The 22,337-nt window shown below is 36.4% G+C and overlaps 2 protein-coding genes across 7 annotated transcripts in view; one reads left to right on the forward strand and one right to left on the reverse strand.

Annotated features, from left to right (window-relative positions):
• Positions 1-22,337, reverse strand: part of C7H7orf57 (chromosome 7 C7orf57 homolog) — a 144,626-nt gene that overhangs the window by 87,537 nt on the left and 34,752 nt on the right. The window lies entirely within an intron of this gene.
• SUN3 (Sad1 and UNC84 domain containing 3) overlaps positions 1-22,337 on the forward strand; it is a 91,157-nt gene that overhangs the window by 59,063 nt on the left and 9,757 nt on the right. For all 5 annotated transcript variants that reach the window (XM_056804860.1, XM_056804861.1, XM_007500425.3 and 2 more), the window contains exons 6-7: positions 7,204-7,375; positions 17,169-17,253. In XM_056804860.1, the coding sequence (XP_056660838.1) occupies positions 7,204-7,375; positions 17,169-17,253 (257 nt within the window). The remainder of the gene's footprint in view (positions 1-7,203; positions 7,376-17,168; positions 17,254-22,337) is intronic.

The following is a 22,337-nucleotide window of genomic DNA, read 5'->3' on the forward strand; positions in this document are numbered from 1 at the left end:
CCAGCAATGCATTAATGTCCCTACTTTGCCACATCCCCTCCAGCATTCATTACTTTCCTTTGCTGTCATGTAAGCCAATCTGCTAGGTGTGAGGTGATACCTCAAGAATTGTTTTGATTTGCATCTCTCTGATTATAAGAGATCTAGAACACTTTTTCATGTGCCTATTAATAGTTTTTATTTCTTTAGCTGAGAACTGCCTGTTCATGTCCCTTGCCCATTTTTCAATTGGAGAATGGCTTGATTTTTTGTACAACTGGTTTAGGTCTTTATAGATTTGAGTAATTAGACCTTTGTCAGAGGTTTTTGTTATGAAGATTGTTTCCCAATTTGTTGCTTTCCTTCTAATTTTAGTTACATTGGTTTTGTTTGTACAAAAACTTTTTAATTTGATGTATTCCAAATTATTTATTTTGCATTTTGTGACTCTTTCTAAGTCTTGCTTGGTTTTAAAATCTTTCCCTTCCCAAAGGTCTGACATGTATACTATTCTGTGTTCACCTAATTTACTTATAGTTTCCTTCTTTATGTTCAAGTCATTCACCCATTCTGAGTTTATCTTGGTGTAGGGTGTGAGGTGTTGATCTAAACCTAATCTTTCCCACACTGTCCTCCAATTTTCCCAGCAGTTTTTATGAAATAGTGAATTTTTGTCCCAAAAGCTGGGATCTTTGGGTTTGTCATGGACTGTCTTGCTGAAGTCACTTACCTTGAGTCTATTCCACTGATCCTCCTTTCTGTCTCTTAGCCAGTACCAAATTGTTTTGATGACCGCTGCTTTATAATATTGTCTGAGATCTGGACTGCAAGGCCCCCTTCCTTTGTATTTTTTTTTCATTATTTCCCTGGATATCCTTGATCCTTTGTTCTTCCAAATGAACTTTGTTATGGTTTTTTCTAAATCAGTAAAAAAATTTTTGGAAGTTCAATGGGTATGGCACTAAATAGATAAATGAGTTTGAGTAGGGTGGTCATTTTTATTATATTGGCTCATCCTATCCATGAGCAGTTAATGTTTATCCAATTGTTTAGAACTAGTTTTAATTGTGTGGAGAGTGTTTTGTAGTTGTGTTCATATAGTCCCTGTGTTTGTCTCAGCAGATAGATTCCTAAGTATTTTATATTGTCTAGGGTGACTTTAAATGGAATTTCTCTTTCTAATTCTTGCTGCTGAACTGGGTTGGAGATATATAGAAATGCTGATGACTTATGTGGGTTTATTTTGTATCCTGCAACTTTCCTAAAGTTGTTGATTATTTCGATTAGCTTTTTGGTTGATTCCCTGGAATTCTTTAAGTAAATCATCATATCATCCTCAAAGAGTGACAGCTTGGTTTCCTCATTGCCAATTTTAATACCTTCAATTTCTTTTTTTTCTCTAATTACTATTGCTAGTGTTTCTAGTACAATATTAAATAATAAAGGTGATAATGGGCATCCTTGTTTGACTCCTGATCTTATTGGGAAGGCTTTGAGTTTTTCCCCATTGCAGATGATGTTTGCTGATGGTTTTAGGTATATACTGTTTATTATTTTTAGGAAAGGCCCTTCTATTCCTATACTTTCTAGTGTTTTCAATAGGTATGGGTGTTGTATTTTGTCAAAGGCTTTTTCTGCATCTATGGAAATAATCATGTGATTTTTTGTTGGTTTGCTTGTTTATATGGTCAATTATGTGGATGGTTTTCCTAATATTGAACCATCCTTGCATTCCTGGAATGAATCCTACCTGATTGTCGTGGATAACCCTTGTGATGAGTTGCTGGAATCTTTTTGCTAGTATCCTATTTAAGATTTTTGCATCTATATTCATTAGGGAGATTGGCCTATAGTTTTCTTTCTCTGTTTTTAACCTGCCTGGTTTTGGGATCAGTACCATGTTTGTGTCATAAAAAGAATTTGGTAGAACCCCTTCTTGGCTTATTCTGTCAAATAGTTTGTATAGTATTGGGGTTAGCTGTTCTTTGAATGTTTGATAGAATTCATTTGTGAATCCGTCTGGACCTGAGGATTTTTTCTTAGGGAGTTCTTTGATGGCTTGTTCAATTTCTTTTTCTGATATGGGGTTGTTTAGGTAATTTATTTCTTCTTCTTTTAGTCTAGGCAATTTATATTTTTGTAAGTATTCATCCATATCACTTAGATTGCCATATTTTTTGCCATATAATTGGGCGTAGTAGTTTTTAATAATTGCCTTGATTTCCTCTTCATTAGAGGTGATGTCCCCCTTTTCATCTTGGATACTGTCAATTTGGTTTTTTCTTTCCTTTTTTTAATTAGTCTGACTAGTACTTTGTCAATTTTATTTGTTTTTCAAAGTACCAGCTTCTAGTCTTATTTATTAAATCAATAGTTCTTTGACTTTCAATTTTATTAATTTCTCCTTTGATTTTTAGGATCTCTAACTTAGTCTTCATCTGAGGATTTTTAATTTGTTCACTTTCTAGTTTTTTAATTTGCATGCCCAATTCATTGACCTCTGCCCTTCTTAATTTGTTTATATATGAACTCAAGGATATAAATTTCACCCTCAGTACTGCTTTGGCTGCATCCCCTAGGTTTTGAAAGGATGTCTCACCATTCTCATTTTCTTCAATGAAGTTATTGTTTCTATGATTTGTTCTTTAACTAGCTGGTTTTGGAGAATCATATTGTTTAATTTCCAATTAATTTTTGATTTATCTATCCATGTACCCTTACTAATTATTATTTTTATTGCACTGTGGTCTGAGAAGGTTGCATTTATTATTTCTGCCCTTTTGTACTTGTTTGCAATGATTTTGTGCCCTAGTACATGGTCAATTTTTGTGAATGTACCATGTACTGCTGAAAAAAAGGTGTATTCCTTTTTGTCCCTATTTATTTTTCTCCATATGTCTACTAACTCTAATTTTTCTAAGATTTAATTTGCTTCTCTCACCTCTTTCTTACTTATTTTTTGATTTGATTTATCTAGTTCGGATAGGGGAAGGTTCAGATCTCCCACTAGTATAGTTTTTCTATCTATTTCATCCTTGAGCTCCTCTAGTTTCTCCTTTAAAAATTTGGATGTTCTGCCATTTGGTGCATACATATTGAGTACAGATATTTCCTTGTTGTCTATACTGCCTTTTATCAGGATGTAATTACCTTCCCTATCTCTTTTAACTAGATTTAATTTTACTTTGGCTTTGTCTGATATCAGATTGCTACTCCTGCCTTCTTTTTATCATTTGATGCCCAATAGGTTTGGCTCCATCCTCTTACTTTCACCCTATGCATATCTACCTTCCTCATGTGTGTTTCTTGTAGACAGCATATGGTAGGGTTTTGGATTCTAATCCACTCTGCTATTTGCTTGCATTTTATGGGTGAGCTTATTCCATTCACATTCAGAGTTGTGATTACTAGCTGTGTATTTCCCAGCATTTTGATTTCTATTCCTGATCCTGCCTTTTCTTCTTTCACTATTTCCTTCTATACCAATGTTTGTTTATAGTCAGCCCCCCCATTCCCTCCCTTATTTTATTTTACTTCCCTTTCTACCCCCCTCCCTTCTTATCCCCTCCCTTATTTTCCCCTGTAGTCTTTTTAAAATTTCTCCCCCACCCTCTTTCCTTGTACTGCTTCCCTCCCCACCAGTCCGTTTTTTACCCTTCTACTCCCCTATAAGGCACAAATCTATTCTCTTCCCCAATGGATTGGGTTGTTCTTCCCTCTTTGGGTCAGTTTCAAAGTACATAAGAGTTGAGTATTTCCTGTCTCCAACCTCTTTACCCTTCCAGTGTTCAAGTGCCTCTGTTTCCAGATGACTTATCTTAATTTTTAAGTTCTTTTCCCAATTGTCTTCAGCCTCTCTTAGTTGTGTTTTGAGTTCTTCCATAGCCTGTATCCAATTCGCTGGGATTTCTGGTTTCTCGTTTGCTGATCTCTCCCCCTCTGTTCCATTTGGTGAGTAGTAGCTGTCTATTGTAGTTTTTTTCTTCTTTTTCTGTTGTTTGGTTCAAATTCATCCCTTCTTTACTCCCCATATTTGTCTGTGCTCTTGTTCCTCTCATTTTCTTTGTTTTTTTTTTTTGGGACTTCTATCAGTCTCCCCTCTTGGAGCTTTAAAAGAAGATCTCTTGTTGTAGTCTCTGGGGGAAGGTTGTTGGGGGTTTGAGTTTCCCTGTCCTCTGGAGGCTTTTGATTGGCTTAAAGTCTAGCAGTCAATGAGGATGGGTGGGGAGCCTGGGCTTCCCTGCATTCTGGAGACTTTTGATGGGATTAGATTCAGTTGGTTCTTTCAGAAGACTCTGCTCTCTAAGCTGGGAGGGGTCGTGGACTCCCTGAGCTCTGAGGGCTCTTGATGGGATTAGGTTCAGCTGGTTCTTTCAGAAGACTCTGCTTTCTAAGGGGGGAGGGATTGTGGTGTCCCTGGGCTCTGAGGGCTCTTGATGGGATTAGGTTCAGCTGGTTCTTTCAGAAGACTCTGCTTTCTAAGGGGGGAGGGGTCGTGGCCTCCCTGGGCTCTGAGGGCTCCTGATGGGATTAGGTTCAGCTTGTTTGTACTGAATGAGCCCTAAAGCAAAAAACCTCCTCCTCCACAATCTGTGTTGAATGCCCGGAGACTGGCCCAGGTTGCTTTCAAGGTAAGCCCTTTGCTGGCCCTGTTTCTGTTCTTTCAGAAGCTCTGAGGGCTCCTGATGGGGTTAGGTTCAGCTGGTGTGTGCGGAATGATCCCCGAGCCAAAAAACAGAAAAAAAAAACAACCTCCTCCTCCACAATCTGTGTTGAATGTCTGGAGACTGGCCCAGGTTACTTTCAAGGTAAGCTCTTCGGAGCAACCCCTTTGCCGGCCCTAAGATTTCTCTCCTTTCCGTAGCTCTGAGGGCTCCTGATGGGATTGGGTTCAGCTGGTGCTCTAAAGCTGGGACCTCCCTTGAGACTCAGTTGGAAGGACCCAGACAGGGGGCTACAGGCTTCCCCCTTCTCTCTATGTCTGTGTTGGGCGCCCCGGAGACTGGCTCAGGTTGCTTTCAAGGTGAGTCCTCAGAGCCCTGAGGTTCTCGCTGCTGCTGTGGGCTCAGCAATCTGGGTTGGAGGGGATGGGTCCTGGGACCTTCCTTCTGCCTGCGCCTTTGATCCAAGTGATCTAGGGTTTTGGCTTTTGGGGGGCCGTACCTTTTGATCCAGGTCTGGGAGGAGGGTTCCCCGGGCCTGTCTTGTTGTTCAGCTTGAATTTCGGTGTCCTAGGAGCTCTCAGTTTGCGATCGGTAAGGAATGGTTTCTGAGATCTGAACTTTCGCAGCTTCTAAGCCGCCATCTTGACTGGAAGTCAGGCTATGCTTTTTTCCAAATAACAGGCTTACAAATTTTTGGAGCACAGCCTATATGTGACTTGCAGAATATTTAGATTATATTTATAGATGCTTTTTGGGAAATGATTCACTTAAGTACTGAATTATACTTTGAGGGTCATTCCTAACATGTTAATTGAAAAAAAATAATAATCAATTTCCTGATTGCCGAACATTATTAGGTTAATAGAGATTATCACCATTACTTTCTTTTCCTGATATATGATTTTATGATACTATGACTATATCTAGGATTGGCTACTTCAATTATTTAGAGCATTATGCAAATTATTTTGATTCCACTAATGGAACAATATACTTTGACCCACTTCTGACAGCAAGGAGTTAAGGGGTAAAAGAATATTAAGTGGACTGATGCAAACTTATAGTCAATACTAGTAAAACAACTAATTTTACCTCATATTTAGACAGTTGTATGTCATCTTTATATTTGAAGGATAACTTGTAAAAGTATGAAAATTTACATAGCACTTTCTAATATGTTATTTCATTTCAACTTTCCATTAAGTTATAATAGAGGTAAAGAAAGTATTATTCTTATGATTCATGGAGGGAATGTGAGGCAAGGATTTAATGTGACTTCAGGTTACATGGTAAATCAATGGGGAAGACAGGTCTTGGAACCATGTCTTCCAGTCCAAACCTTCTACTATACCATGCCTAAGTCACTGTGCAGGAAGAAAACTTGTTCTTTTCTAATTTACGATATATTATTAAATTCTTTTGTCAGAGAGATTTAATGTGATATTATAGAACTGTGAAATTCTAAAGGTAGGAAGAAACCTAGTTATTATGTTATCTAGCAACATTTTAAATTTAAAGCAATACTTTTTTCTCTTATTGCACAAATAGAATTCCTAATTGGTATTTAGAGAGAGAGGTATTTATAACAAAAGTTGTTTTCCTCAAAAGAATAGTAGTTTTTTTATAAGTGAAACATTCATTTTAGTCTGTCAGAAAAGACAGAGTCAGAAGCTTAGGTTCAATTCTTCATGCTTTATTTATTTGTATGAATTTTGTGAAATTACCAAAACACTAGGCCTCATTTTTTTTCACTGAAAAAATAAACCAAGAATTGGCCTCAATGACTTAAGATCCCATCTAGCTAAGCCCATGATTTCATGAAATTTATCACACATCAAGGGCAATGGTCAAAGGCTTGTCAAGAGCAATATTTTAACTCAGCACTTAATGATTCTAAATTTAGAATTCTATTTATTCACTACACTATGTGCCACTTCTCTACTTATAATGTAAGAGTTATATGATTCTTTAATAAAACCTATAAACTGAATTTTTTGTTATGTTCTGTAACATCTTTGAAAGAGAGAAACTTTGGAACTATAAGGAATCTTTAGAATTGATCTAATTTAACCCCTTCACTTTATACAAAAAAAAAACAACAATCGAGGCCCACCAGAACAGTTAAGTGACTTTTCTAGATCATATAACTAGTTAGTGGTAGAGCTGGGATTTAGACTCTGGCATCTTTAATTACTGTTCAGTTCTTTTTTTTAGTAAATTATGCTGTTAGAAACAAGAATTTGAAGAAGAAAAAAGGGCCCACAGTCACACTAACAATAACTACCTCTGTCAGAAGTATAATGCCAAAACACTTGATTCTTATGGTAATTATATTTTCTAAACAAATGTTTATTCTCCATTCTTTGCTCTTCCTGAAACATATTTTTTCCTTTGGAAAGATTTATATTGTAACATATAAGATATTGTGTGTACAAATATCATATTAAGTCCTATGTTGTCAGCCTACTGAAGTCCAACAATAGTTATTTATGTAAGTAGGGAAATGTGGGTGGTTGTTTACCCTTTTCTGCTTTCTAATCAATTTCCCATTTTTTAACAGGGTGGGAAGCCACAATTTGGAAAGCAATTCCCAAGAAATTCTGTCCCTGACTAAACAGATAGATATCCTGAAGGCTTTACTCAAAGATATCAAAAACAAAATGGACAACTACATTCTGAATCCTAATACAGAAGCCTTTGGAAAGCAAGATGACTCAGATATTACCAATGAGGCAAGAAAGGATTTTGAGGCATTTGTGGTTCTGTTTGTCACCATTTTCATGAATTCTGTATATGAAATAATTAATTAATCCCAAGTCAGGTTTGTCTTTGTCCCCATTTCCTCCCTAATTTAGCCTTGGCACAAGCTATATCCATAACCTTAGAAGCTTAATTTACTTTGAAATTTTTCAAATACAAAATGTATTAAATTTTATTGCATCTTTAAGTACCAAGCTATCTCCCTCCTTACCCTGCACTCAAGAAGGCACTATTTGACATATATAGAACTGTAATTGTCCACAATTGCAGTTATTCTTCAAACAAAATTGCTATTACTCAGTACAATGGTTCTGAACATTTAACTCTTCATTATTTCATGTAAATCTTTACATATTTTTCTAAAATCAATCTACTCATTCCATCAGAATATGCAACTTGTTTAGCCATTCCCCTCAGTTTCCAGGTCTTTGCCACCACAAAAGGAAGGGCTATAAATATTTCAGAATATATAGGTTCTTTCCCTTTTCTCCTGATAACCATGAAACATAACTAATAGTTTTAATGCTGTGTTGAAAACAAATAGAGTTACTTCAGGCATAATTCCTGATTATTTTCCAAAATGATTGAATCAGCTCACAGTTCCACCAACAGTGTATTATTGTCCTCATTTTTCCACATCTCCTCTTACATGTCATTTTGTACTATCATTTTAGCTAATCTGATAGGTATATGATATCTCAATTACTTTAATATGCATTAGAGCATTTTTTCATATGACTATATGTAGCTTTAATTTATTCATCCAAACACTGCCTATTCATATCTTTTGACCATTTATCAATTGGGAAAGGATTCATATTCTTAAATATTTGACTTGTTTCTCTATATATTTGAGATATGTGGACTTTATCCAAAAAATTGACTATACATTTTTCTCCCAAGTTTTTGCTTTCTTTCTAATCTTGGCCACATTGGTTTTATTTGTACAAAACCTTTTTAATGTATTCACAATTACCCATTTTATACTGCACAATGCTCTTTATCAATTATTTAATCATAAATTATTTTCCTGTCTATAAATCTGATAGGTAACATGTCCCATAAAATAATTGTTTTAAATTATTTATGGTATCATTTATTTCTAAATGACTTATTTTGACTTCATTTTGGTAATAAGATATTGATCTATACATGGTTTCTGCCAAACTGGTTTCGATTTTCACCAATTTTTCCCAAAGAGTGAGTTCTTATTCCCAAAGCTTGAATCTTAACATTTGTTGAACACAAAGTTACTATAGTAATCTATTACTGTATTGCATGTCTACCTGTTCCACTGAACCACCTTTCTATTTCTAAGCCAGTACCAGATAGTTTTGGTAATTACTACTTATAATTTAAAATCTGATATTACTAAACGTCCTTCCTTTAAATTTTTTCATTAATTCCTTTCATATTCTTGACCTTTTGTTCTTCCAAATGAATTTTGCTATTTTTTTTGAGCTCTAATTTTTTTTTTTGGTAATTGGGAATGGTATCGAATAACTAGATTAGGTAGAATTATAATTTTTATTATATTGCCTCTGACTTTATTTGTATAAAAAGTGTTTTATAATTACTTGCATGTAATTCTTTGGTTTACCTTGGCAGATATACTCCCAGATATTTTTTGCTGTCTATCATTATTTTAAATGGTATATCTTTTACTATTTCATTTCACAAGGGCTTTGTTGGTGATATATAGAAATTCTGATGATTTATGTGGATTTATTTTATGTCCTGTATTTATGTCCATTTTACATCTTGTTACTTTGCTAAAATTGTTTCATCTAGTTTTTTAGTTGAACCCCTAGGATTTTCCAAATATACCATTATATCATCTGCTAAAAGATTTGGTTTTATTACCTCTGTCCATTCTGATTTCTTCGATTTATTTTTCTTCTCATTGATATTGTTAGCATTTCTAACACAATATTGAATAATAAAGGTGACAATGGGAATCCTTATTTCACTCTAGACCTTATTGGGAAGGCTACTAGCTTGTCCCCATTATAAATAATGCTTGCTGATGGAGGTTAAAAAAAAAAAAAACACCAAACCCTTACCTTCTGTCTTAGAATTGTTACTATCAGTTCCAAGGAAAAAGAGCAGTAAGGAATAGGCAATTGGGATCAAGTCTCTTGCCCAGGGTCACTTGCCCAGGCACTGTCTGAAGTCAAGTTTGAACCCAGGACCTCCTGTCTCCAGGCCTGGCCTCTTATCCATTGAGTCACCAAACTGCCCCACTTTCTGAAAAAAAATGTTGATGGTTTTAGGTAGATGATTTTTATAATCTTAAGGAAAAATCCACTAATATCTACATTCAAGTGTTTTTAATAGGGTAATAGAAGTTATGATTTTTGTCAACAGCCTTTTTTATCTATTGACATAATCATATGAATTTTGTTATTGATATAATAAATTATGTTAGTAGTTTTCCTAATATTAAACCATCCACCAATTCCTGGTATAATTCCTCTTGGTTCCAATGTATAATAATCTTCGTGATATATTGTTGTAGTCTCCTAGCTAGAATTTTATTTAGGATAGTTGTAAACATATTCATTAGTGAAACTGCTTTATAATTTTCTTTCCCAATTTTTGTTCTTCCTGGTTAAGTTAGCAGCACCATATTTGTTTCATAAAAGATTCTGGTAGGTCTCCTTTATTATGCCAAATAATTTATTTAATATTAGAGATAATTGATATTTATATATGTTGGGTAGAATTCACTTGTAAATCCATCTGGGCCTGACACTTTTTTGGGCAAAGAATTGGGAAAATAATTCCTAGTAATTGCTTTCATTTCATCTTCATTAGTGGCATATTCATTCTTTTCATTTTTCATAGTAGTAATTTGGTTTTCTTCTCTCTTTTTAAAATCATATAATCCACTTGTTTGCCTGTTTTATTATTTTTTTCATAAAACCAATCCCTAATTTCATTTATTAATTCAACGGTATTTTTGCATTAAATTATGCTTAATCTCTCATTTAATTTTTATAATGTTTAATTGGAGATTCTTAATTTGTTCTTTTCCTAGTTTTTTAAAATTGCAAACCCAATTCATTGATCTGTTTTTTCTATTTTATTAATATAAATATTTAGACATATAAAATTCCTTCTACTGATTTTTCTGCATCCCATATATTTTCTTGTTACCATTATTCTCTTTAATAAAATTTTTTATTTTTTTATATGACTTGTTTTTAACCCATTCATTCTTTTAGAGTAGGTTATTTAGTCTCCAATTAATGTTTAGTCTCTGTTTCCATGATTCCTTATTAAATATAATTTTACTACATTTTGATCTGAAAAGGATTCATTTAATATTACTACGTTTTTGAATTTAAATATAATTTTTTTTGCCTCTTATATGGTCAATTTTTGTAAAAGTAACATGTACTGCTGAAAAAATGTATATTCCATTATATTCCCATTCAATATTCTCCATATGAATGAAGCTGAATGCTGGACAGACCACCGATTGGTTAGAGCGACTCTTCAAATGCGCATTGCGCCTCACCAACCAAAATGTGCCCAGATGGTTTGCGCATTTTACAATGCCCAGACAGTTTGCGCATTTTACAACATGAGTCCTCTTAGAGATCCATCTTATTTGCAAACATTCCAGTCCTGCCTGGACAACAAGCTGTCTGCCAAGGGACCACTCACTGGAAGCTCAACCGAGAAATGGAACCAGTTCAGAGACGCAGTGAAGGAAACATCAAAGACAGTCCTAGGCCCAAAACAAAGCAACCACCAGGACTGGTTTGATGAGAACAACACTGCTATTGAAGACCTATTGAGCAAGAAGAACAAAGCCTTTATGGAGTGGCAAAATAACCCAAACTCTGCTCCTAAAAAGGACAGATTCAAGTCTCTCCAAGCCACAGCGCAGCGTGAGATCAGGAAGATGCAAGACCGATGGTGGGAAAAAAAGGCAGAAGAAATCCAGCAGTTTGCTGATACGAAAAACTACAAACAATTTTTCAGTGCCCTCAAGACTGTCTATGGGCCATTAAAACCCACCACCACTCCCTTGCTATCCTCTGACAGTGACACTGTGACACTCTCATAAAAGATAAAAAAAGGCATCAGCAACAGGTGGAAAGAACACTTCAGTCAGCTTCTCAACCAACCCTCTTCAGTCGACCAAAGCGCCCTTGACCAGATCCCCCAAAACAGCTCCATTGAACAACTTGAAGTCCCTCCTTCAATAGAGGAAGTCCAAAAAGCCATTAAACAAATGAGTGCAGGCAAAGCACCCGGTAAAGACGGGATCCCAACCGAGGTGTACAAGGCCTTAAATGGAAAGGCGCTCCAGGCATTCCACATAGTGCTGATCAGCACATGGGAAGAGGAAGACACGCCCCCAGCACTCAGAGATGCCTCCATCGTAGCCCTATACAAGAACAAAGGCTCACGAGCAGCCTGTGACAACTACAGAGGCATCTCACTACTCTCCACTGCTGGAAAGATCCTCGCCCTTGTTATACTCAACAGACTCCTGTCATCTGTTTCAGAGCAGAACCTGCCTGAATCACAATGTGGCTTCCGACTAGATCGTAGCACCATCGACATGGTCTTCACGGTGAGGCAAATGCAGGAAAAATTCCTTGAGCAGAACCTGAGTCTCTACATTGTCTTCATAGACCTGACAAAGGCGTTCGACACAGTGAACAGGGACGCATTGTGGGTGATCCTCAGCAAGCTCGGTTGCCCAGCAAAATTCATCAAACTTATCCAGCTCTTTCATGTCGACATGACAGGGGAAGTCCTATCTGGTGGAGAGACTTCTGATCACTTGAACATCTCCAATGGCGTGAAACAAGGCTGTGTTCTCGCTCCGGTACTATTCAACCTATTTTTCACCCAAGTATTACGACATGCTGTGATGGATCTAGACCTGGGAATCTACATCAAATACTGACTGGGTGGCTCACTATTCGACCTTCACCGCCTGACTGCAAAAACAAAGACAACAGAGAGACTCATCCTGGAAGCTCTCTTTGCAGATGACTGTGCTCTCATGGCCCACCAAGAAAATCATCTCCAAACCATTGTGGACAGGTTCTCCACCGCAACAAAACTGTTTGGCCTGACTATCAGCCTCAGTAAAACAGAGGTGCTGTTCCAACCTGCACCAGGGAGGCCAACGAACCAGCCGTACATTACAATCGACGGCACGCAGCTTTCTAACGTCAACACTTTCAAGTACCTGGGCAGCACCATCGCCAACGACGGGTCCCTAGACCATGAGATTAATGCCAGGATCCAAAAGGCCAGCCAGGCACTTGGGTGGGTGCGCTGCAAAGTCCTCCAACCCAGAGGTGTAAGCACTGCGATGAAGCTCAAAGTGTACAACACAGTGGTCCTCAGCTCACTCCTGTACTATTGTGAGACATGGACACTGTACTGGAAGCACATGAAACAGCTGGAGCAATTCCACCAACACTCTCTCCAGTCAATCGTGAGGATCCGATGGCAGGACCGGATCACCAACCAGGAAGTCCTCGACAGAGCCAACTCCACCAGCATCGAAGTCATGGTCCTCAAAACCCAGCTATGATGGTCTGGACACGTCATCCGCATGGACCCACAGAGAATACCAAGACAGGTATTCTATGAACTGTCAGCTGGACTCGGGAAACAAGGCCAACCAAAGAAAAGATTAAAGGATCAGCTAAAGTCCAACTTGAAGTGGGCTGGCATTACACCAAAGCAACTAGAACTCGCTGCCTCTGACAGAAGCAGCTGGCGAACCCACATTAACCATGCCACCACCACCTTTGAAGATGAGCGATGTCGACGTCTTGCCGCTGTGTGTGAATGCCGACACCAGGCAACAACCGCACCTCCCGTAACAACTGGAGTCCCATGCCCCATGTGCCACAAAATTTGCGCCTCAGCCTATGGAATCCATAGCCACATGAGGGTACACCGTAGATGAAACTGCACAAAGACAATAGTCATTCTCGATCCCCGAGAGACTACCACTATTCTCCATATATCTATTATACTTGGCTTATCAAAATTTTTATTCATCTTGACTTTTCTTATTTATTTTTTAAAATTATTTTTATCTCGTTTTTATAGAGGAAGGTGAAAGGCCCCCACTATTACAGTTTTGCTATTTCTACTTGTAATTCATTTAGGTTTTTCTTTAAAAATTTGTATGCTATAACATTTGGTAAATATAGATTTAGTATTGATATTGATAATATTGATAGTACTTTGTAATCTATTGTTACCTCTTAACAAAATGTAGTTTTTTCTCATCCTTTTTAATTATATCTATTTTAATTTTAACTCTGAGATCAAAATTTTTTCTATCTCTGCTTTTTTACATCAGCTAAAGAACAATATATTCTAATCTAGCCTTTTACTTTTACTCTGTATATGTCTCTCATTTTAAGAAGTGTTTCTGGTAAGCACTATAATTTTCAGATACTTATTTTTGAATCTTTCTACTTTCCACTTACATTTTATGGATGAGTTCATTTTATTAACATTCAAAGTTATAAGTGTATTTTCCTCCATCCTACTTTTCCTCACTGTTTATCCTTCTCTCTTTCTCTTTATCCTATTCCTTCTCAGAAGTCTAGTTTACTTCTAAGTACTTTCTCTTTAATCAGTGCCACCTTAAAGAGTTTCCTCCTTATATTCACCCCTTGACCTTTTTTACAACATCTCATCATACTCGTGTTAACCCCAAGCCTTTTATCTGTTTTTCAAACTATCCTAGTAATGATTTCAATAAGAATTATATATAACTTTTTCCCATATAAGAAGTAAAGACTTGGGCCTTATTAAATCCCTTATAATTGATCTTCCATGTTTACTTACCTTCTTATGTTTTTCCTTATTCTTATAGGTCAAAATTTCTTTTCAGTTCTGACATTTTCTTCAAAAAATACCTGAAAGTTCTTTAATTCATTAAAAATCCATTTTTTTTTCCTTTGCAGGATTACACTTACCTTTGCTAGGAGGTTATTCATTGTGGCAAACCCAACTCCTTTGCTCTTCAGATGCCCTTCAGTCTTTCGAGGTAGAAGCTATTGAATATTGTGTTATCCTGCCTATAATAGCTCCACAAAATATTTAAATTGTTTCTTTATAGTTGCTTGTAGTACTTCTTGACATTGGAGCTTCAAAACTTAGACTTGTGAATTTTCATCTTGAGATCTCTTTCAGGTGGTAATTGTTAGAATTTTTAAATTTCTATTTACCTTGTAGGTCTAAAATTTCAGGGAAATTTTACTTAATTTTTTGAAGCAGAGAATCTATATTTTCAGGTAATTTATCAATTTTTATATTTCTCTCCTTGATCTATTTTCTATCTCTTTCATTTTTGTAATGAGATATTTCATTTTCTTTTCAACATTTTCATTTTTTGAGTTTGTTTTACTATTTTTTGGTGTCTTATCAAGTCATTAGCTTCCCCTTTCCCAATTCTGATTTTAGAGGATTATTTTCTTCCATGAGTTTTTTAATTTCCTTTTCTAATTGATTAACTTTTTCCCTATAATTTTCTTTATTTTCTTGCATTTCTTCTTTTTTTTCTATTTTTTTCTCAACTTCTCTAACATAATTTTTGAAGTCCTTTTTCAGTTTTTCTGAAAACTCTTTTGGGACTTAGGGCCATTTTACATTTTTCTTTGAGTTTTTAGAAGTAGCTCCTTTGTCTTTACTGTTTTCTTTTGAATATGAATTCTCTATCACTCCCCTATTATCAGGTTCTTCTTCTTTCATATACTTACTTTTTTTGTGGCCTAATTCTTGGCTATTAGGTTTATGTTAGGATTGGGCTTTACTCCTGGGCTGTGGGGATAATATCTCAGGCTTTAGATTTTTTTGTGTTGCTGTTTTCTGACCTCTATCTGGGGACTTCTAACCTCTTAGTTCTTCCATTTTCTATATCCAAATCCAAGAGTGGTCACTGCTCCTCTGTGACCCTAAGCCATAACCAGGGTACCCAATAATGCTGTCACAATAAACACTCTTATTCCATGCAGTTCCTCTAGGGGCTGCAAGGATTAGCTCATCCTTCTTCCCTGGAACCAAAACTATGGATTCTGTTCTCCTCGAAATGATCACAGCCAGCAGGGCCCCTATCCCTGTAGGACAACATTCACCAGCATTAACTTACTTCTCCTCATCCACAGTCTACCCATCTCTAGATCTTGGCTCTATCCACTGAGCTACCTGACTGCCACTGAATAATTTCTTTATGGAAGAATTCTAGGCATATAAAACAAGTAGGCGAGAGATTTCTAACCTAGAGTGAGAGAGTAATTCTGGTGTCCTTTACATTTTTCCATTATTAATCCAAGGTTCAAAGAAAAAATTATATAATCTTCCTTGGCATGATTCTAAGAAATAATTAGTTCTGTATGCAAATCAAGGGTGGAAAGATGTACAAGATGCAGTATATCTTAAAAAAAATATACTGGGTGAGTCATTGATCAAGAAAGATGAATAATAGATTATATGCTTTTAGAGTAGCACCTATGGAATACACAAAATTAGATGGAGATATGATTGGGATTTTGGCGTTAAAAGATCATTCTATTGCAAATATGAATAATATGGAAATATTTTTTGAACTATGATACATGTATAACCCAGTGGAATTGTTTGTCAGTTCAGGGAGTGGGGAAGGAAAAGGGGGAAGAAAAATCATGAATCATGTAACCATGGAAAAATATTCTAAATAAATAAATTTTAATTTTAAAACATTGAATAAACCAATAATTTAGCCATTCCAACAAACGGAAATGCTAGTACAGGCTCACCATTAGAATCCAGGTTCTGTTTTCATGCTATATAAAATCAATTAAACAATGACGGTCAAATAAAAATGAAAAATGCCACTACCTTGTCTTCATTGTTTCCATATTACTAAAAAAATTGTCACTAATCTTAGAACAATTCAGAGTTTTAACAGGTTATCAGAAAGCCTCTGGTCCAACTCATTTGATTTTAAAGATGAGGATACTGAGACCCAGAGGTTTTTCAAAGTGATTTGGTACTAATATCTGCATAACATAGGATCTCTGTCTTTTAGTATACTGCTTTTTTCATTATCCTGTGATTTTTTCCCCCCATAGTCCAAAATAAATTCATTTTCTGGAAAAAAAGAATTTTTAGTTCATAAAACTTCTATCCTAATCATAGTAAGGTTAATTAATGTGCCAGAGATACTCTCTTTTAATTTTGCTAACTAAAAATATTCAATGTATGATAGAAGCGAAGCTATAAAGATGTGAATATAACATTTATTTTAAAATTAGAAGTATTACTATAAAAGTACTATAATTTATAAATGATTGCTATTAGTATTAATATCTTTATGATGATAACATACATCTATATGGTACTTTACAAATTTACAGAGTTCTCATAATCACATAGGGTAAGTAGAAAAACCATGCTTATACTTCAAGGGAGGACAGAAAGATTCAAAGTCCTCTGACTCCAAATCCAGTTCTGTTTCAACTATCATAATGCTTCTTTCATAGTAAATGGTATTAGAAAATAGCATTCCTCAACACCAGAAAATTAAATGTTAATCAGAGCAATATTGAAGATTCTAGCACATCAAATTTTCTAAATAAAAGGTTTAAAATAAGTTTGGTTCTAATAAACATTTAAACCCAAAACATTGTTTTGATTGTTTAATATGCCTCCATGTCAGGGTATTAAATTTCATTGTTATACAATATGAGTACCTCTGCATATTAACTATAAATTATCATCTTTTAGGAAATGGTGATCTTGGTGAATTATGTGCTTAAAAAGTTAAGGGAGGATCAAGTCCAGATGGCTGACTATGCCCTCAAATCTGCAGGTGAGTGACATACTGAGTAAATAAAACTAATGACTGAACTTATTTAGGTTTCTATATCTGTACATAGTACTTCAATGTTTCTATCCATTATACTTTCATAAAGAAAAAACATGATTATTCTATCTGGCATTTAAGAAGGAATGGAATATAAGAGTAAATATGGACAACATGGGAGAGGACAGAAAGGACAATAACTTTTTTCTCTTTGAAAGAATTGGGTAGAGTGGAAATCTATATATTTTAAATCAGTTAAGATCTTCCTTACTCCTCTCAACCCCTCTATTACCACTATTGATTGAGAAATACAAAAAACTACATTAATCAACCATAATTTGTTATTCCATTCATTAATTTATAGGAACCATTTCAGATTCTGATTCTTTACCACCTCATAAAAAGCTATAAATGTTTTTGGTACATCCTTAATAGTTTGTTTTATTTAGGACTAATTGCTCTTAATATACCTTCCTTTTAATTACCTCTCCTCCTTCTCTACCCCCTTTTCCCTTTATCTCTTATTTCCCTAGTGAGGAAATGAACATCTATACCCAATTATGTGTGTATTTTTCCTTCTTTTGATCAGTTTGGATGAGAGTGTGGTATACGTGACAACCACACTCTCTCTATCCCTTCCTTTGTTTGTCTAGATGTATACTTGTCTACTATAGATCTCTACTCTTATCAGGCCAGATTTTCCCAGATCTTCCTTTCTCTTTCCCCAGCTAGCATATTTCACTTCACCCCTTTCCATTCTTTTCAAAACCATCACCAGGCCTTGTCTAATTGGACTTCTTTAATAAACCTTGATGATTATCCTTATTGAGTTCTTTATTATTATTCATGTTGATTTTTCTTAAACTCTTTCCTTCCATTTTGTAATGAATACTATGTATTGGTTTTAAGGCAGAAAGGCAGTAAGGGCTAGGCAATGGGGGATAAGCCATTTGTCCAGGGTCACACAGCTAGGAAGTATCTATGGCCACATTTGAATTTAGGACCTCCCATCTTCAAGCCTGGCTCTCCATTTACTGATCTGCCTCCCATGTGTACTTTTAATATTTCTCTTCACTTTTATGTTTGAACTTCAAAATTTCCTCCAGTTTCTGGACATTTATCATATACTTTTCCTCCAGTATACCCATACCAATCCTCTAATACAATGTGACCAATTCTAGAGCATAAAAAAACATCTAGTTTCCCTCTGTCCCCTTTGTTGGTATTGTGGGGTCTACCTGTTAATTGTTTTTATTGCAGCCAGGTTCTTTACCTCCTCTATCTCTTTTTGTTTGAGCATTTCGGTGGTGTCCTGTAATTTCTTTTTTAGCTCATCTTTTTCCCTTTCCTGCTCCAGTTGGTTCTCATATAGATATGTGGCTCTGCCTCTTAGTTTATTAAGGGAAATTGAATCATATTTTGGGAAGTAATATCTTTTTTTTACCTTTTTATTTATTTTATTTTATTTGGTCAATTTCAAAGATTATTCCTTGGCTACAAAAATCATTTTCTATTCTTCCCTCCCCTCTCTCCTCCCCTCTGTAACAAGGGAATCACTTTAAAAGACTGATATATATTAATTTAAGGTCGCCAAGGAATCAGCTATGTAATTCCTAAATGAAAAACTCAAGTCAGCCGCCAGCCTTTTTTGGAGTTTAATTACAATAGGAGTAAGAAAGGAATTAGAGATAGAGAGAGAGAAAAAGGGAGAGAAGGGAATAGGGCTTAAATACCCCTTCTGTTTAGGTTGGGCCAAAAGGCCCAAGCCCTTAGATAGCTGGGGCAAAGAAAAGAGATCAGTCCCTATTACTCACGTGTCCAAAATGGAGAAACAGTCTCAGAGGCCCCCACCTTCAGCTTCCTTCAGAGCAAGCCTTCTCAGAGCCCAGGAACCACACCGACCAAAACCTCAACCACCTCTTGGAGGCTCCAGACCCCCTATCTTTAAGGAAACCATCCAAGTTCCTCCCCTCAGTTCTCCCATCTACCAATCACTCTTCATCAATTTCCCTGTGCCAATGGAGGCTCTAGCTTAACCCAGGACCGCCCAGAGGTTTCTGGCTTTTGCACATGTCTGTTGAAGGTCATATTTTCAAATGATTAAATCTTTACTCCTTTGCTACAGCCCTTTCTAAATCCTGTTAACTTGAGTATGGTAGAGATTGGAATAATTAAATTTTGATCTAGGCTGCAGCCCTTACTCAATCCTATTAGGACTGAATAGGGTGGAGATTTATTCCAATTATCTCCATTGTATCAATTCTAAAATCAATCAAGACTCAAAGAAATTCCTGTTCTATGCTTAAGCATAGGTCAAAGTCCTTTCCATTGTTCAGCAAGGGGTTTCTGTCCTAAAGTAATCTTAAGAAGGGAAGAGAAGGAACCTCCCATGCCAATAGGGTTCCCATTCCAATAGACTATCAGTAAGAAATTTTCCAAGTATGAAATATCCCAATGGTGAATTTTCCAACATTTATAAGTCTAAGGAATTTTGAGGTTTACACCTCCCATAGCCGACATGCAATTCCACTGGGTATTGCATGTGTCCTTGATCAGAACCCATTTCCATGTTGTTGGTATTTGCACTAGGATGTTCATTTAGAGTCTATATCCCTAATCATATACCCTTCGACCCATGTCATTGAGCAGTTGTTTTTCTTTGGTGTTTTCACTCACAGAATTTTTCCTCTGAATGTGGATAGTGTTTTTTCTCCTGTATCCCTCCGGGTTGTTCAAGATCAATGCATTACCACTAATGGAGGAGTCTATTACATTCGATTGTACCACAGTGTATCAGTCTCTGTGTATGATCTCCTGGTTCTGCTCCTTTCGCTCTGCATCACTTCCTGGAGGTTGTTCCAATGGGAAGTAATTTCTAAAGAAATCCTTCAACCATTTGTCACAACCCTGTAGAAACTGTCTCCTAACATGTGCCAAAGATTCCTGGGAATCAGGATTAAACCCATTAGTCCCTCGACATTTTCTAATAATCTGTTGATAAAATTTGAAGGATGTTCCCTTTTTTTTTGTTGTTGTAGCCTGTTGATCTTCCCCCATGCATTGGGATGTTCAGACAGTTGTTTGATTGCTTGCAACAAGTCTTCATGACCTTTCTTTAGATAACTCATGCTTAGGAGGTTTGCAAAATCAAAATCCTCATAGGACTCAGGCCAGCTAGTAAGAGAGGAGTCCTGTCTGGTCCTAGCAATAAAATTCTTGTGTTCTTTGGGGGCAAAAAGTTTCCCCTAAAGAATCTCAACATCCCCAAAATCAAGCTCATACAATCTAAAACTCTTTTTAGTTCTTTTAATGCTCTATGGGGTTCAGAAATGAATTTTGGAATTCTTTTATGTAGTGAATCCAAGTCTTGGGTGGTAAACTTGTGGATCTTTGCATGTAAGATGCCAGAGTCAACTTTGCCATATCTCAGAGAGGCATGATCTTGTGTGCTCCTGAGGTGCTATCAGATGTATTATTGCCTTGAGTTTCAGTTATGCCTGTTGTGGTATTCACCCCTACTGCTCCTAATGCTGTACCCTTAGTAGTCTTAAGAGTCCTTGTCCATGTCAGTATTCCCAGTCACATCTTCTGTAGTCCCTTCCCCAGTCACCATGTCCTTCCCCTTTCCCATGTTTTCTTGTTTTTTTAATCATATTTTAATCATAATCACTGACAAATTTCAGTTAGAATGGGTGTCTATTCAAATAATGCCTCCAATCTATTGTCAAGGACCATTGTTTTAATAGTTTTCTTCTGCATGATGATACTAGCTCCAACCTTGATGTAATTTAATGTCTGAACCATTGCCATGAAAACTACATATACTTGAGGGAGAGTGTTCCAGAGAAAGGACATAGTCAAAAGGTATCTGGGTCCAAGAGGTTGTTATGTTTACCATAGTACCAATAGTATTATCAATTATTCCTGATATTATGTTATATAATACACAATATCCCCAGTAAACAATCAAAACCCCCATTAAAGTTGCCTAGACTTTGCAACTGCAACATCTTTTCCATGTAATCCCTTCTGTTGTTTCTACTTTGTCTTTCTTCACTTAGTTATCAACATATCAGATACTAAGTGTTTATTTCTTAATAGATGTTTCTTGACAATGGCTACTCTACCCAGGGGCTCTAGCTGTTGACAGTTGAAAATGTCTGCTCTCAGACTTCTGGGTTTTTCTTTATAGGAATCAAAATGTCTGATCCTATATACTGGGTGTTTTTGTCCCGCTACTTTAATATGGCTATATTCCCCTTTGAGTTCCAACTGTCAGTTTGTGACAGTTGAAAATGGTGGATCTTTTTCCTGGGGTGCTAAATTGTATTAGAGGGTTGGTTTGGGTATAATGGAGGAAAAGTAGATGATAAATGTCCAGAAGGTAGAAGGAGAGTGAGATGGATTCCCCTTTTCAGTCTTTCTTGAAATATGTCTCCCCACTAACCCTGCCTTTTCTCCTCTCTAATAAATGATTTTAATGGGTGAGCTTCTTCCCTTGGGGGAAAGAGAAAGAAATAAGCTTTCTCTTCAAATATGACAAGGAAGTCAATTTAAGATAACTGGCAACTTTATTCTAACAAATTGTGGTTAGGGGTAAGATAAGCAAGATGTCTGCAGGTTGGATTTTATTGGAAAGAGAGTAAGGAAGTCCCTCTCTGTCTAAAAATATCTTTTTCCTCCCTCTTCCCCCCAAAGTTGAGAGACCCAGGCTTGTCATCCTGGTCTCTAAGAGGCTCAGGGTTTTGTGATCCGTAGTCTTTATCACAGCAGAGCCAATGTTCAGACCCAGGGTGTCGCAAGAGCTGTGTGAGATCTTCTGATGCTGTTATTCTTCTCAGTTTCTGCCATAATTCTTAGTGCCTTTGGGGTGATGGTGGTTAGAATCAGTGAGGGATTTTGTATGGAACAGGAGAGAAATCTATGATCAGCCTGTCACTCTTGCTGTCTCAAGATAGAGATCAACTGTCTCCCACATGGAATCTCTCTTCCCTCAAGATTCCACCACCATTCCCTCCACTCCTCCACCATTCCCCACTGTGGATGAAAACCTCTGCATGTCTTCCAGGCTCTGTTCTTCAAAGTCTCTG

Source organism: Monodelphis domestica, chromosome 7 (genome assembly GCF_027887165.1).
Source record: "Monodelphis domestica isolate mMonDom1 chromosome 7, mMonDom1.pri, whole genome shotgun sequence".
In the NCBI taxonomy this organism is placed as follows: Eukaryota; Metazoa; Chordata; class Mammalia; order Didelphimorphia; family Didelphidae; genus Monodelphis; species Monodelphis domestica.